Source organism: Perca fluviatilis, chromosome 9 (assembly GCF_010015445.1).
Source record: "Perca fluviatilis chromosome 9, GENO_Pfluv_1.0, whole genome shotgun sequence".
Taxonomy (NCBI): domain Eukaryota; kingdom Metazoa; phylum Chordata; class Actinopteri; order Perciformes; family Percidae; genus Perca; species Perca fluviatilis.
The window spans coordinates 23,911,702-23,926,590 of NC_053120.1; the positions used below are offsets into that span (position 1 = coordinate 23,911,702).

The following is a 14,889-nucleotide window of genomic DNA, read 5'->3' on the forward strand; positions in this document are numbered from 1 at the left end:
TGCCAAAACTGACTGTGTCCGATTCTACAGTGTCGGATTAATAGCTGTTTGATCAAGTTCAAAGGCAGAGCTGCACTGGATAAACTCATTATGAACAGCGCCAAAAGACGGCTGGGCCAGATGGTATACTGTTCATGGAAAGGTTTTAAACACCAGGTCTTAGTTTTGTCCAGGTCCATTCTGGGCAGTCCTGTAAACAACATGTGCACCGGAGCCAGCAGTGAAAAGTAGGCAGGGAGACATTGTTATCTTGCTGTAGTGGGGATATTTGTGGGGTGTTACTGTGGTAGTTCTCATCTTTGGCGGTAAGTGGACGTTGCTGTGATGCTTCTGCACTGCAGTTTGGCCAGATATCACTACACAATGTGTGGCCCCTGCTTTAATCCCCTTTTCTTTGGAATTTCTATTGTAGGTAGGTAGCACCCATTCGTGTTGGTAGTTTTAAATTCTTTTTTGGGGGGGTTCTTTTGACTATTCCAAACAAACCACAGTTGCTGCTAAGGGAAAAGTAAAATAAATCACTTCCTGTGTGGCAAGGGTTTTTACCCCAAAAGACCACCTACGAACGGATGGTTAGAAGCTGAATTTAAATCATATCACCTGGCAATAGAAAGCATTAAGAAATAGTCAGAATGTTCAGTATTAGGGCTGCAACTAACGATTATTTTCATAGTTGATTAATCTGTTGATTTTTTTAGCCAGCTATCCCCATAGATGTATAAGAAAGTTGTCCCTGAGAAACCATGGATGTATTGTGATAATCAGTATATTCACCATTGTTTCTGCTGTTTTTCTGCCACCACAATGCGTGAAAAATAAATAAATTGCGACATCATTGATGTGGTTCAAAATGTTATTGAAGTAAATTATTATATGCAAACAAAATCCAAACACAAATGAAGAGCCTCCATTTTCTGTCTCCCATTTTGTGGTGCTGATGTAGACTTCTGGAATCTGAATCAACCCGATTAACTATGAGTAATGTTGCTTTTCTGTTGCTCTTTGGATGTAGTTACTCTGTTTGAGAGGAGTGACATATGTGGTTTGACATGGTGATGCATTTACAGTTGACAAACATCTGGATGCAATGCGTCTCAGACCACTTCCTGAGGAGCAATCAGATGAGTTCTGTCAATGCATCCTTAGTGTGTTTACACCTGGATTTATATGTGATTAAGCATGATTGGATAGCTATCCAATCATCCAAGACGCATTTTAATGTGTAAACTGGGTAATAAACGTATCACTCTAAGTAACTATTACAGTGTGTATGTGCAAATGTGTGTGTGTGTGCGTGCGTGCGTGCGTGTGTGTGTGCGCGCGCGCGCTTGTGTTGCGTAACAAGTGTGTCCACATAGCTGTCATAAATTTGTGTGTGTGTCGGAGCGTTGGTGTGTGTGAATCTCGATTCATATCAGTTTGAGCCTAAGTCTTTGTGCATGACTGATTGCTTTGTCTGTCTGACCACAATTGAAAAGGGATCCATCTCTCTTTTTGCCTCTCTCCCCTCCCTCTACCTCTCTCTCCCCCTCTCTCTGTGTGACTGGGTGCCTCTATCTACTCAGTTCCACCTTAAGAGGAGCTTTAGCAGCCTGTCGTGTTTGTGTTGAAGCCAACAGGCACAATATATTACAGTCTAGGGCTTGCTGCTGAAAAGCCCGTTGGATCCTCCACTGACCTGCTGTTCTTTCCTGCTTTCCTCTCGCGTTTTTTTCCACATTTAGATTAAAAACAAAGCTCTCACTCTCTCTCTCTCTCTCTCTCTCTCTCTCTCTCTCTCTCTCTCTCTCTCTCTCCCTCCCTTCTCCCCTCCCTTTTTCTTCATCTTCCTCTTCTTGTTCTCCTTTTTCTCCTTCTTTTTTGCAGCAGCAGCAGTCAAGGCAGAGGCTTCAGTGTGTCAGAGAGAGAGAGAGTAAAGAAGGGGGAAAAGCAGAGAAGAAGACTATTTGGACGGAGCTGAGTTTGTGTTTATGTTTGTATGTCTCACCATTGGACGGCTGGGTGAAGAGGCACGAGGAGAAGAGGAGGAGGAGGAGAAGAAGATGGAAGCCTGCCTGGATGAAATTCTCGGTGTCATGTCACTACGTGTGGACCTTGACTGATCACAGGGTGAGGAAAAGGAAGAGACGCGCTGAGAGGAAGACGAGGAGGTGGAGAAACCGAGACTTTGGTTTTACTGGGAAAAGAAGATAAGAAGGAGGAGGTACAAGTCTGGCGCTCCGTTTTATCATGACATTATTGGATAAACGAACCGACGGATTGAGCGCTCTTCAGTTGTGTGTCAACAGGAATTCACCTTAGAAGAAAAGAAGGAGAGAGACTTTGTAAGAGTAAAGACTGCTGTGTTAAACCCAGCTAAGGAGCAGGGACTGGACTTACAGAGTGTGTGTGTGTGTGTGTGTGTGCGTGTGTGTTTGTGTGTGTTTGTGTGGCTGTGTAACCGGTGGAGGGCAGAGGAGTGGAGGGCCAGGGGACTAACCTGGCCATCAAACGGACTGGAAGCCTCTCCTCTCCTGGGATCATGTACCCTCAGGGTAGGCATCCGGTAAGTCCCTCCTTATGTCTCCTTCTCCTGTCTGTCTGACTCTTTTTCTGTTTCTCTCCATGTCTGTGTCTCAACTCCAATCTCTTAGTTGCTTTTTTATGTCTCAGATTCACCTTGTCACTTGTATCTCCCTCAGTTCTCCTTTTGCTCTCTGTTTCTCTCTGTGTCTTCATGCATCCTTGCTTCTCTTATCTTGTGTCTTTCGTCCTTTTACTTCCTCTTTGTCTCTCCTTATGTCTCTGTACTTCTCGGTCTCTCCTTGTTTTTCTCTTTCTTCTATCAGTCTTTTTTCAACTTGTCTCTGTTGTCCCTTTTTCTTGTTTAGTTTTAAGGACTGCACTGTAACATGAGGAGGGAGAAGTGTGGGAAGGGTTAGGGCTAAGAGATTCCCTGTTATGTACACACACACACACACACACACACACACACACACACACACACACACACACACACACACACACACACACACACACACACACACACACACACTGTCAGCTGCAACCAGGTGCTCTGAGATCTTGTTGATGGTTTGCTGTGTAGGTGGCATATAACTGAATCTGCACATTTCAGCTGGTGTGTGTGTGTCCATTTGCGTGTGTATGTGTCCATTTGTTGTCTCTTGGTGTGTGTATATGTGACACTGTTTGTGTGCATGGCAGCATGTGTGTGAGAATAGATATGTGCGTGTGTGTTAATTGGACAGTAAAACTGTCAGCTGTCCATTTTCTCATTTTGGTTGCTAAGCAAACACTTGCGCACACACACACACACACACACACACACACACACACACACACACAGGCTGTTTAATTGATAGTTGAATTCATTTCCATTACCGCTAAGAAAGGACGTGAGTGCACAAGTACTTCCCCTTTAATACCTTCTTAAAGTAATTTCCCTCCTTCAGTTTCACCCTTCATCAGCAGTGAGAATGTGTCATTAGTTTACCTGCCAGGGTAAAATTAAGGTTAAATACATAGAGTAAAAAGCACAGAAGGATGAATGACAGCTTAGGCTCAGTCTGGCTTAGGCCATTCGTTTCACAAGGGCCCTGGTCCGGTTGCTATAATCAGATTTGGTTGTCAGTCTCTTGTATCTGCCACAAATGGGTCAGTGGCCACTTTGCCTCACAGCCAGCCAGCCAGCCAACCACTCAGTCAGCCTGCAAGCCAGCCAGCTAGCTATCACACAGAATTATGAATGACATTTTCACAAGAGGAAGGCATGAGGAATCAATTATATGTACAGAGAGAATGCTAATAAGCCAGCCGCTGGAATAGTATAGAGAGAAACAAGAGGGACGTGAAAAACAAAGGGAGAAAGTGAAAGATGTAAGAGCTAAGAAAGATAAAGAGGGAGAGAAATAATTCTTTAAAAAGGCATGGCCGGGGGTGGAAAGAGAAATGAAAATGAATGAGAGATGCAAAGGAAGAATAGAGTGTGAACATTCCTCTGTTCTCTCCTTTAGAGGTGGATCAGAGAGCTTCCTGCTGCGATGCTCTGCGTTTGTGATAAGGTTCAATCCCAGATTGAGCCAACTCCAACAGATCGATAGCCTCTATCTCTCTCCTTCTATTTCTTTTCTGTTTTTCTGCCTCTCTGTCTTTTCTCTCTCTCTCCTTCCTCTGCAGCCCTCCTCTGCCAGTAGAACTTTATTTCTGGTGTTGCTATGAAATGTGATCTGTGGAGAGGTGTGAGGGTGCAAGGAACAGTTGTGTGTGTGTGTGTGTGTGTGTGTGTGTGTGTGTGTGTGTGTGTGTGTGTGTGTGTGTGTGTGTGTGTGTGTGTGTGCACTTATGCCTGTGTGTTTGTGGTTACAGACTGTGTGTACTTATGTGTGAATACGCTTTTACTGACGTGTGTGTTTGTCCTCGTAAATGCAGAACAGGGTTACTTATAAAATATGCAGTTTATCCAGGTTTTTTTACTGTCAAAACTCTCCTTGCTGGTGCATCAAAGAAGATCCAATATTTTAGAAATCATAGTTGGCTGCTAGAAAGCATTACATTAAAGAGCTGATGTATGTTGCCAGAAAATAAAATCAGATGCCAAACCATAAGCACACCTGGATATTGTAAAAAGGGCAATATGAGCTCGGTGATTTTCAGAAGTTGATTTTCAAAATTCAGAAGTCAACTCATTCTTGATTGCATTGACAGCGGCGGTTTTCAAAATAGTCTCCACAAGATGATAGCGTAACTTTAACATAACAAGTAGAGGTTTCACTGTTAAAGATTTAGCCCTGATGCGTCCTTGTTGGTGTCAGCCAAAGATCTCGGCTGACTTCTTGTCAGCGACAGGCAGCCAGGGAGGACAGAGGTGCCTTGAATGCCGCACCTTTCAACTCATCTGTGTCCCTTTGGAAGTGATAAGGAAGGTGTCTCAATGCGGCCCAAGCAGTGTTATTTATTTTTTTTATCAGAGACAAAGTCAAATTTTCTTCTTCTCGCTCTGGTAGGAAAAGGTTAAAACTGATGGCTGATTGCCGGGCGAGCGGAGCTGTAATTGGTTCCACTGGATTTTTGTGGCAAGCATTATCAGAACTGTGTGAATGTGTGTGGACATGTGTGTTGATGTGTGGATTTTTGTGTGCATATGCCATGCGTGTGATTTATTTTTATTTGTCCATGTCTCTGTGAGTGTATACATTTTTCTATTAACTGTGTGTGTTGCCATTTTTTTTAACTTAGATGTGTCTAACTGTGTATGTGTAAAGTTTTGTTTTATGTGGGCATTAAGTGCAGAGTGTCTTTGTGTGTAAGAATGTGTGTCTTGGTGTGTGTGTAATGTACATGTTTGTATTTGTCCTTGTGTTCCTGTAAAAGTGCTTATGTGTGTGTGTGTGTTTAGATCTGGGAGAGGAAGGGGAAAGGAGAGCGGTGCCGGTTTGTGTGCACTGTATGCCAACAACAATAACAGTAAATAATGTCCTAGTCCGAACTCGACTGTTGCTGTGAATGTACAAGCCCTTGATTGGCTGCCACACCCCAGTGAGAGAGAGGAAGAAAGGGAGGATTTACTGTGTGTTTTCATTGTTAAGAAAGATGTCTATAACTGCTAACCTTTATACCATTTTCACATATATTCATTTAATTTTACCCTTACAAACAAACACACCTCCTCTCAAACATGCAGGTTTCTATTGTAATCCCGCCAAATGTATTAAAAAATCCAGGATCTAGAAAGGTTTAGCTGTTTAGCTGTGAGTATAAATTTAAAGCTGCCGCTTTGTTTGTTTGTATGTATGTGTGTATACTACCTTTTTTTTGTTGTGGTGGCTGTATTCTAGAGGATCAAAATCAGACAGTTCATTCAGAAAGCGTACTAGAAAGAGAGACAGAGTGAGTGTGAAAGAGAAAGAGGGAAAGTTGGACTTGTCTGTTTAGTTAGTGAAGCTGTAGATTTTTCCATCAATTGCGGCAGTATTATTTGACAAAATAACACTCTGGATCCATAAAATAGTGTGTGTGTGTGTGTGTGTGTGTGTGTGTGTGTGTGTGTTTTGTGTGTGTGTGTGTGTGTGTGTGTGTGTGTGTGTGTGTGTGTGTGTGTGTGTGTGTGTGTGTGTGTGTGTGTGTGTGTGTGTGTGTGTGTATTAGAGTGTGCATGGGGAGGGCTTCCTTCTCCTTTGGCCACCAATAGGGAAACATTTTATTTTTACGGCCAAGTAAACAAACTATTGCCAAATATGTGGCCACAGACATCACATATGCTCCATTAATGAGGGCAGAGCCGCTATAAGAGTGTTTGTGTGTGTCTTTAACTTTGATTATAATGTCTGTGTGTTGATGTGCATGAGATTGAATTTGTAAGTACATTTTGTAGTTGCAGTGGCAGGACGACTTATATACTTATTAGTGTATGTTTAATTGTGTGACTGTGCTAGCAAATGTGCATATACAGTTTTTTGGACATGCAAATGTGCACTGTTAGCTTTTTCACGCACAGTGGACCTTTTTTTGTTTTTTGGCATCTAGCTGTGTCGGGCAGTTTGTTTTTCCCAACATTAGTGGCTGCCACGTACGGTAAACAGCACAGCAGATTGCTGTCACCTCCCACAGATGACATTCTCCCCTCCTTTCCTTTGTCCTATTCTTGTTTACATTTAATTTCATTCAGCATTGAAAAGGCAACCCCGTAAAATGGCAAAAAGTCATGTAACAACAATACAGCTGTAATGAGACGACCCACAGCACTAGCAAAAAGTCGTACAAGCAAAAGTCGTACAAGCAACCAACAACTAGTCAGACATCAGCAGCCACCCAGATTAAGTCTGCTCTCTTGATTAAAAAATATGGGCCATTTTCTATCCTTAAATCCTGTGTTTTTTCTTTGTCATTAAAAGAAACGATGAGAGCAAGGCTTGGATGGAGTCCAGAGACTCTTTTGGCTGCCAATCTTTCCCTGATTTGTAATCCACCGCTGGCTTAGTGGCTGACTGATGAGCTGCAGCATTAACTGCCTAGCTCACTGAATGACTGACTGACTGACTGACTGACTGACTGGGGGGGGCACCACCACAGCAGCATGTTGGATGCTGTCCTCCTCTCCTACTCTTTCTTCAATGCCTAACAAATTTATCTCTTTCTCTCCCTTAGTATTGAGCAGCACTGGTTGAAGCCTGAAAATATTGTAAACGAATTAATAACATAACTAATTACACTGGTCGGACTGTTCAGCTCTGTTATCAGACTGATACCTCTGGTTCAGGCTGGTCCGATCAACCCCCACACACATGCCTTTTTCAGTCGCGGAAAATACTTTTCAATACTCATCTGGATTGAAGCAGCAAACATTCAGTGTAAGAGTAAAAAATGACATAATATTATTTATAATAAGTTTATTTGATTCACAGCTGCTACATATAGTGTTTTGACCTCGACAACAACTTTCTAAAGAAGGCGCAATCGCTTGTTTGCTAAGGGTCGGGTCCGGACTCCAACATTATCACACTGACAACATTGTATTCAGAATATAAAATATTTTTATAGCACTTTTTAATGTGTGATTGTGTAAAGGTGTTCACGAGATACCAACCTTTCGTGAACTCGTGAATTTCGCCAGCTGTCTTCTCTGCACCAAATAGGCCAAGCTTCCACGCTTCCAGGGATGATCTCGTTTTCTTGGAGACAGACGTGGTGTGCACGGAGAGGAGGAGCTCTGTGTGTGTGTGTGTGTGTGTGTGTGTGTGTGTGTGTGTGTGTGTGTGTGTGTGTGTGAGAGAGAGAGAGACGTGTGACTGACAGAGAAACGGAGGGAGAGCAGGGAAAGGAAATGCAGCTGAACGAATACGCTGCGTGTTTTAAATAGCGTAAAAAAAAAGAAGAAAAGAATAACGAAACGCAATACGTGGCGGCCGGTGTTGATTCTGTGGCGCACCGCCACAAATTAATCTATGTGTGGGAAACACTGTTTGCGGTTCGTATCCTATCATCTACTGGCTCGACCTCTGTGAGTTGATTCTGAAAGCAGTTACGAGATCTCGGAGAACAAAGCAACACGAAGCAGGGTTCAGTTCACAGTGTTCTAAAGGTTTAATGAAACACACAAGGATATACACATTTTCTAACAATCGCTCCATTCACTTAGATGACGTGAGAGTAGTAAGATAAGAATGAGACTCAGGCTGGACAGGAGGATTGGTTCAAGATTGGTTCACACAGATAAATCTTTAGGGAGGAAAACAGTGTTACAATTTATGATACAAATTAAAACAGACGAGAGAGGCTTTGTGCGGAGTTCTCACAGAATGGAATGTAATAATCACAACATTGACTGACTGACTGACTGACCTTAACTGGCTGGTTTGACTGTCAAACTTAAGGATTGAGTGACTGGCGAAGATGTTCAGTGGTTCTCAGCACAAGAAGAGGGCCCCTAACTCTACTGGATTTTTTCCATTGGCATGTGCAGAGTCGAACAATGCTTGGCTGAGTTGCGTTAACATTACTATTTTTAGCACGCCGAGTTGTGCCGAGCCACACCCGAGATGGACCATCTCCGGAGTCGGGCCAAAATGCGCCCCACCTGCCTCCAAGTGAAATACACAGAGCTACTATAGAGCAGTAGCCCTGAAAAGTCATGCCACGCAACTGAAGACACACCTTCAAGCGGGTAGTGCTGTTGTAAAGGAAATGCAAATCCTTGCCGTGATGGGCCGACACGCTGAGCCAAGTCGAGTCAAGCCAAGCCAAGCCAGCACGTGTATGGAAAAACCCAATAAATGAGCTTCTGTTGTTGGGAAGCTGGCTGGCTTTCTCTAAGTAATCAAAACGTTTAAGTAGTCTGCGGAAATGCAGACAAAACTCTCAGATAGAAAGACGGAAATGTGAGGGCGTCTTAAAGAGATGGATGATACTGTATGTATGTTACATTCCCCGCAGGTCTTCTTCAGTCTCTCATCCACACACAGTCCAAACCAATGAGCTGTTGCTTATGTTCATTGCTGCTCGCTTCAGCACACACAAACACATACACACAGACATACACACAAGGGGCACTGACACTCCTCTGCCACACTTGGCATTTCTCTTCTATTCGTGTGCCTTTTTCCTAAATATTTCACCAGCCAATTATTATTTCATGCGTTATCTGAATGCGTCTCTGCTTGTCTCAGAAAGGAAGAACAAAGGGGCTAAGAAGGAGAAGTAAAGAACAAAAGGAGAGTAAAGGGAGGGAGGAATGAGACGGAGCAGCATGAAAGAGGGCACAAGAAAGAGAAAATATTTAGTTTGTGGGTGTTTTGTTCGAATGAGTGCATCCATGCATTGGCATGCCTGCATATACCGTGTGAATACTCATGTGTTGGAAGAAAGTGTGCCAGGGGCTAAACAGATGGACAGAGAATACAAGCAGACAGATAGAATCATTTCTGTCCTAATCACTCCCAGACCTGCATCTGCTTCACAGTTGCTGTCTCTCTCATGCAGCCGCTGCCAGTGGTGGAAAGACAGGCAGCTGCTTGAACAGAAGAAGACTGTGACGGACTGATGGACAACAGACAGACAGACAGACAGACAGACAGACAGACAGACAGACAGACAGACAGACAGACAGACAGACAGACAGACCTAATATTCAGACAGAAAGGGAAGGGAAAAGTGCGACTGTAAATAAGTGGTGTAAGTCACTGCATGAAGTCAAACAGCAAGATTGTTGAAACGTCACTTGGAGGTGCTAATGGAGGCAACTTCTCAAGGTTACATATTTCACCTTGTGTAAGAAATTTGGGATAATAAGCAAGTTAGTTTCAAGCATTGACCAGGCAAATTCTCCAACTTCTAATATCTATATCAGAAAAATTGTGGATGTTTGTGAGTAGACCCCAACTGATATTTCTATTAGCTCATTAGAATATATTGGTATTGGCTAATACACTCTGTTGCCAGTTTATTAGGTACACTTAGCTAAAACTAATGCAGTCTAATGCAAAAGCCCTGCAACGAATCCTCCCTTCACGAAGGCTATAATTCAGTTCAGTTTTTGTTGAAACTGTTCAATAGAGATGCTGATTAAACTTTATAATCATTTTAGAGGATGTAGTTTGCGCTACCTGTACATCGCATTATACAGACAGGGGTTTGTTATTCGACCTATATTATTCAAAAAATAAATGGTATGGACATAATCGAGGAGTAAACCCTTTATATATGTGCGCCTGCTCTACCAACTGAGCTAAGCTGGCCACAGGTAGGCTGTTGTATTTAACAACATTAGTTTTAGCTTGGTGTGCCTTATAATCTGGCAACTGAGTAGCCTGGTTGGAACCAGACCCTTCTCAGTTGTAACTGAGAGTTGGCCTGGGAAAGGTTCATTGACAGTTAATTTCCAAACGGATGCCGCTCAAAGTAAAGCCTGCCTCAATGATTGTGATTGGTGTAAAGCCCGCCTCAGCGGTTGTGATTGGTGCCTCGATTTTGGGGACATTGGAAATGGGTTTGAATGGGCTCTTCGCCAGACTGACTTGCAGAGCAAATCTCAAATTGGCCGGAAGTTCATCAGGGTTTACCCAGGCTAGCAACTGAGTGTATGTTGGCTGATAATTAACCAGAAGTTTCAGTACAGAGAAGCCAAACATGTATATTTGGGGAAATGTATTAACAGTCTCGCCATAAAATAGTAGCACTGCCAAATAATTTACTTTTCACTTTCAAGTGAATCTTGTAAATCTTCGCCAAATTCAGGGGTTCCTCATCAAAAATGTTTTTTTTTTGGTTGTTAAGTGTTCACTTAACATAAAAACTAAACAATGAATATCGTTATCTGATTTTTTTAACTGTCAAAAGTCCAGTATCAGTTGGGTTCTATGTGTGACCAGTAACACTGACTAGAGCAGTCATAGTTGATCAGAGACTTTGTGATGGCATTTATTGATTTATTTTTTTTAACTCTGTGCAAAAAAAGAATATGAAAACCTTATGCTTAAACATAATGTGAAATTTACAATACATGTGTGAACAATGTTTCTTAATTTTTGGTTAAGGTGCAATGACAGTTGTGGCCATCACCTTGATATCTACCCTCTGATATCTAGTGTAATTTTTTATCATATCAATGTGTTTGCATGTTATAACATCACTGCTAGTTGTACAATCAGACTTGTGACAGACAGACAGACAGACAGACAGACAGACAGACGAACACAGGCAGAGAAAGATACTAACAGACAGGTGATGGTTACAGCCAGTGGGTCCCACCTCCATCCTGTTATGTGATACAGGGCAATGGGCTTCACCCGCCTCCTCCTCCCCTCCCCTTGCCTCCCTCCGTCCCTCCCTATAGATAATCCTTCCTAATTCTCTGCTTGCCCGTGCCAGCTCGACCAAATTGTGATTGACTGCGGTCCCACATGGTGTATGTGTGTGTGTGTGTGTGTGTGTGTTTGTTTGCGCAATTGACCGTTCCCTCCCGTCCTCCCCCCTCCTCCCCCTCCTCTTCCTAGAATTAACCGGATCAGTTTTGGGTTTCAGGATCCCCTATGCTGGCTGCTACGGCGCTCACATACACATACGCACACATCACATTGACAACACCGGCTGTAGGCTGTTTTTTGGCCCTTTGTGATGCACTATTGGACCCCTAACAGTCTGGGTTGCCATCTGTCACAATACAGGAGAGACCAGATACACACAGACACACTCCAACAACAAATGCTAGTTCTGGTGTACATACGGCATGACTTGATGATGCCTCCATTTTTGTAAACACTGCAGAAGGATGCACATTTATCCCCTTAGATAACGTATAGCTCCGTTTTTCTTTCACCTGCTGAAGTGTCCTTGAGACAGAGTCTCCTATTAGCATGAACTAATTTGATACCAGCTTTCCATGCTCGTCTCTTTATCCTGACAGGCAGAGCTCAGCACAGGCAGCAAATATTGTTCCTCTTGCCTGAGGACCTTTTCTGTATTTTTCATTTCCTTTTCTGCTCATAAGAAGTTTTACTGCTCCTGGGTCCATGGAACTCATTCAAAAAGGTGCAATTGGCGAATCAAAGGAAAGACATTTTGGAGTTTTTGTCCAACAGATGAAAGGAATTCAAATCTCTCTCATCAGCACACTACTGAAGACGCCATGTTGACACCAACGGTTGTCACTGGCAGATCTCTTGTATAATCCTGATCTGTGACTATGGGCTTTGTTAGATGACTTAGTGCTGCTGATGTAACCCTGCCAGCAGCACTTTATCTGTGTGCATCCGCTTGAGTATGTGTCTGTGTGCTCATGTGTTCATGGCAGCAGATGGTGGGAGCAGTATTAGCACAGACGGATGGACAGTGCACAGGGTAGAGCGACAAGGCTGTGTTGACTACTGCGAAGACGGCATGATTCTCATTCTGTCTCTCTGTCTCTCTCTCTCTCTCTCTCTCTCTTCTTCATCTTCCCATCCCATTGGTGTCAGACAGATGAATGGCTGGCTATCTCTCTGTCAGGAGCCGCGCCACTCTTTCATCATCTGTCTGTCTGCTCATTCTTTTACTCCTCTGTAAAGATGTCAGACTAGTCTATCACTCCCTCCATCCCTCAGTCCATCCATACCTCTCTCTTGTCAGATGAGTATCTATCTCTCTTCCGCCTTTTTCCCCCCTCATCAATCCATCCCTCCATCCTTCCCGTTCCTCCCACCGTGGGTTTGTGTGTTTTCTGTTTGCTTTTGTGTACCTTAAGTGTGAATCTGCGTGTGCAGTAGTGTGCGTTTGTTTGTTTGTGTGTTTTTCAATGCGCTCATGGCTACGTGGGCGTGTGTGTTGGTATCTGCGTGTGCCAGATCACTATCTACCCTCCACCCCTCCCTCTACCCCTCCCCCAGTGAGTGTGTGTGGTGCGAATCAAGGTCAGCGGGGATCTGTTGGCAGACACCCCCCATCCTCATCTATCCCACACACACACACACACACACACACACACACACACACACACACACACACACACACACACACACACACACACACACACAGACACACACAGACACACAGACAGATGGTTTGTGTGGATTGTGCCCATGCAGCCATCTAGATGTCCCTGCTATGCCTGCCTCAGCTCAGTTTAGCTCAGCTCAGCCCGGGTCCGTGGATTAATTACTGGGGAACCCACCGCGTCCCTGACCTCCACCGTCGGACTAATTGAAATCTAATTGAATTGTGCTTGTCTAGACTAATGAAGCCCCGCCACTGAAACCGCCAATCTTTTAGCTGTGGCTGCAGGCCGATAGCCACCCATGTGCACTGTTGCCACTGCACTATGCCGCTCAGTTTGGATGGATGGATGGATGGATATGTGAACAGATGAACAAATGGGTGGATGGATAGATTCATAGTTGGCTCGGGTTACTAAGTAAAGAGACTTCCATATGTTTTGTGGCTTTAGATACTGGTTTGAAGAATGACAGTATTATAAAATTGTAAAGTTGAGTACATCCATTCCAACCAAAGCATATCCTTTCTCATTTTTTTGAAATTTGATCGTGAGCTCATATCAAAGCTGCATTTTGAGTCTTTGCTGTTTGCCTGTGCCAAATCATAATTAAAAAGGAAACTTCATTTTGAGGGCCACAGTACATCAGTAAACTTGGGACAGGGTTAGGTTAGCTCAGGTTTCTCTTTCTGCTGCATCAGTTATGAAGGCTAAAAAGATGGGTGTAGGTTTGTCCGGGTAGCGCAGAGGAAGAATCACTCGCCCACCACGACAGGGATCACCGTTCAGCTGATTCCTCAGGTTCCTCAACTGTGGTGCGGTGGGTTTGGCTGTGCAGTCTTGCACAGTCTTGAGCCCCTTTCACACATAAACTGCAACCCTAAAAATATCTAGACATTACTCGGAGGAGCTGTGTGTGAGAACGCAAATGTCTTTACCCTTCCAACTCCCTAATACAAAGTCCATGTAATGTCCGATTGAGCCCATGTGTGAATAGAGCAGGTCATTGTCCAGGGACTTCACAGTGACCGTGTTGATGACGTTTCTATCATATGACTAGCACAAAACCGTAAGAATGCAAACATCTGAAAATATGAAAATGAGAGACGACGAGATAAGGGATTTTCTGTCAGTAAGTGCTCACACTAAAATTCGTCAATCAAATTACGAACTGGCTACGTGACCCCGGTGTAATCCGAGCCAAGGCAGCTCGTCCGCCATCTTCGATGTGCTTGAAACAAAACACTGTGATTTCCACATCATACTTTTTGCATCATGTCCCATCATGTCCTCACATAAACCAAACAGAGTATTTTCGTTAGGTGAGAAACACGGACAATCTCTGTCTCAACTCTGGACTAGGTCAGGACCTAATTCTCTGGAGTTCATATGAGAAAACAGCAATACAGTGGGTAGCATTTGCAGGGCGGGATGCCGATGAGACGTCCTTGTCTTTGCACTAGAAGCATTAGAGGGAGGTGGGATCTTGGCGAGATAGTGTGAATCTTAATGTTCCTGTTTAGGCTGATCAATCACAGGTGATCAGAAGTGTCTAAAAAGAAGTGGCAGACACACCTGGCAGTCTGCATTATCCTCAGGCCATCAGCGGGAGTCTCACAGAGGAAGGAAAATTGCCAATCCAAATTGGGAGAAGTGTCTTTCATTGAGACATCCAAATGTCCAAAACCCACAACCACTTCTGCTTACTATAGATTTTCCTGGCTAGAAACTAAGGCCCATCCGCAAACATAAACAACTACAGCATCAAAAAAAGAGTGTCCATGCTTCTAAAACTTCATGAAGGCTATGGAGGAGAAGTGCAGCTGTCAAAAGTGCTTTACGCACATGGAGGGCTGGTGTTGGTGGTAAGGGGGTGGACCCCAGGGAGGTGCTTGTTTTGTTGGGTCTTCTTTAGCTTTTAGCAGGTGAGA

The 14,889-nt window shown here is 43.7% G+C and overlaps 1 protein-coding gene across 4 annotated transcripts in view; it reads left to right on the forward strand.

The window, feature by feature from the left end:
* The first annotated feature begins 2,246 nt into the window (after positions 1–2,246).
* The window catches only part of tle2b (TLE family member 2, transcriptional corepressor b), an 84,437-nt gene continuing 71,794 nt past the window's right edge, over positions 2,247–14,889 (forward strand). For 3 of the 4 annotated variants that reach the window (XM_039810382.1, XM_039810384.1, XM_039810383.1), the window contains exon 1: positions 2,391–2,545. In XM_039810382.1, coding sequence (XP_039666316.1) covers positions 2,522–2,545 — 24 coding nt within the window. In that variant the 5' untranslated portion in view covers positions 2,391–2,521. Of the gene's footprint in view, positions 2,546–14,889 lie in introns of all 4 variants that reach the window. The other variant, XM_039810385.1, reaches the window with a different exon arrangement.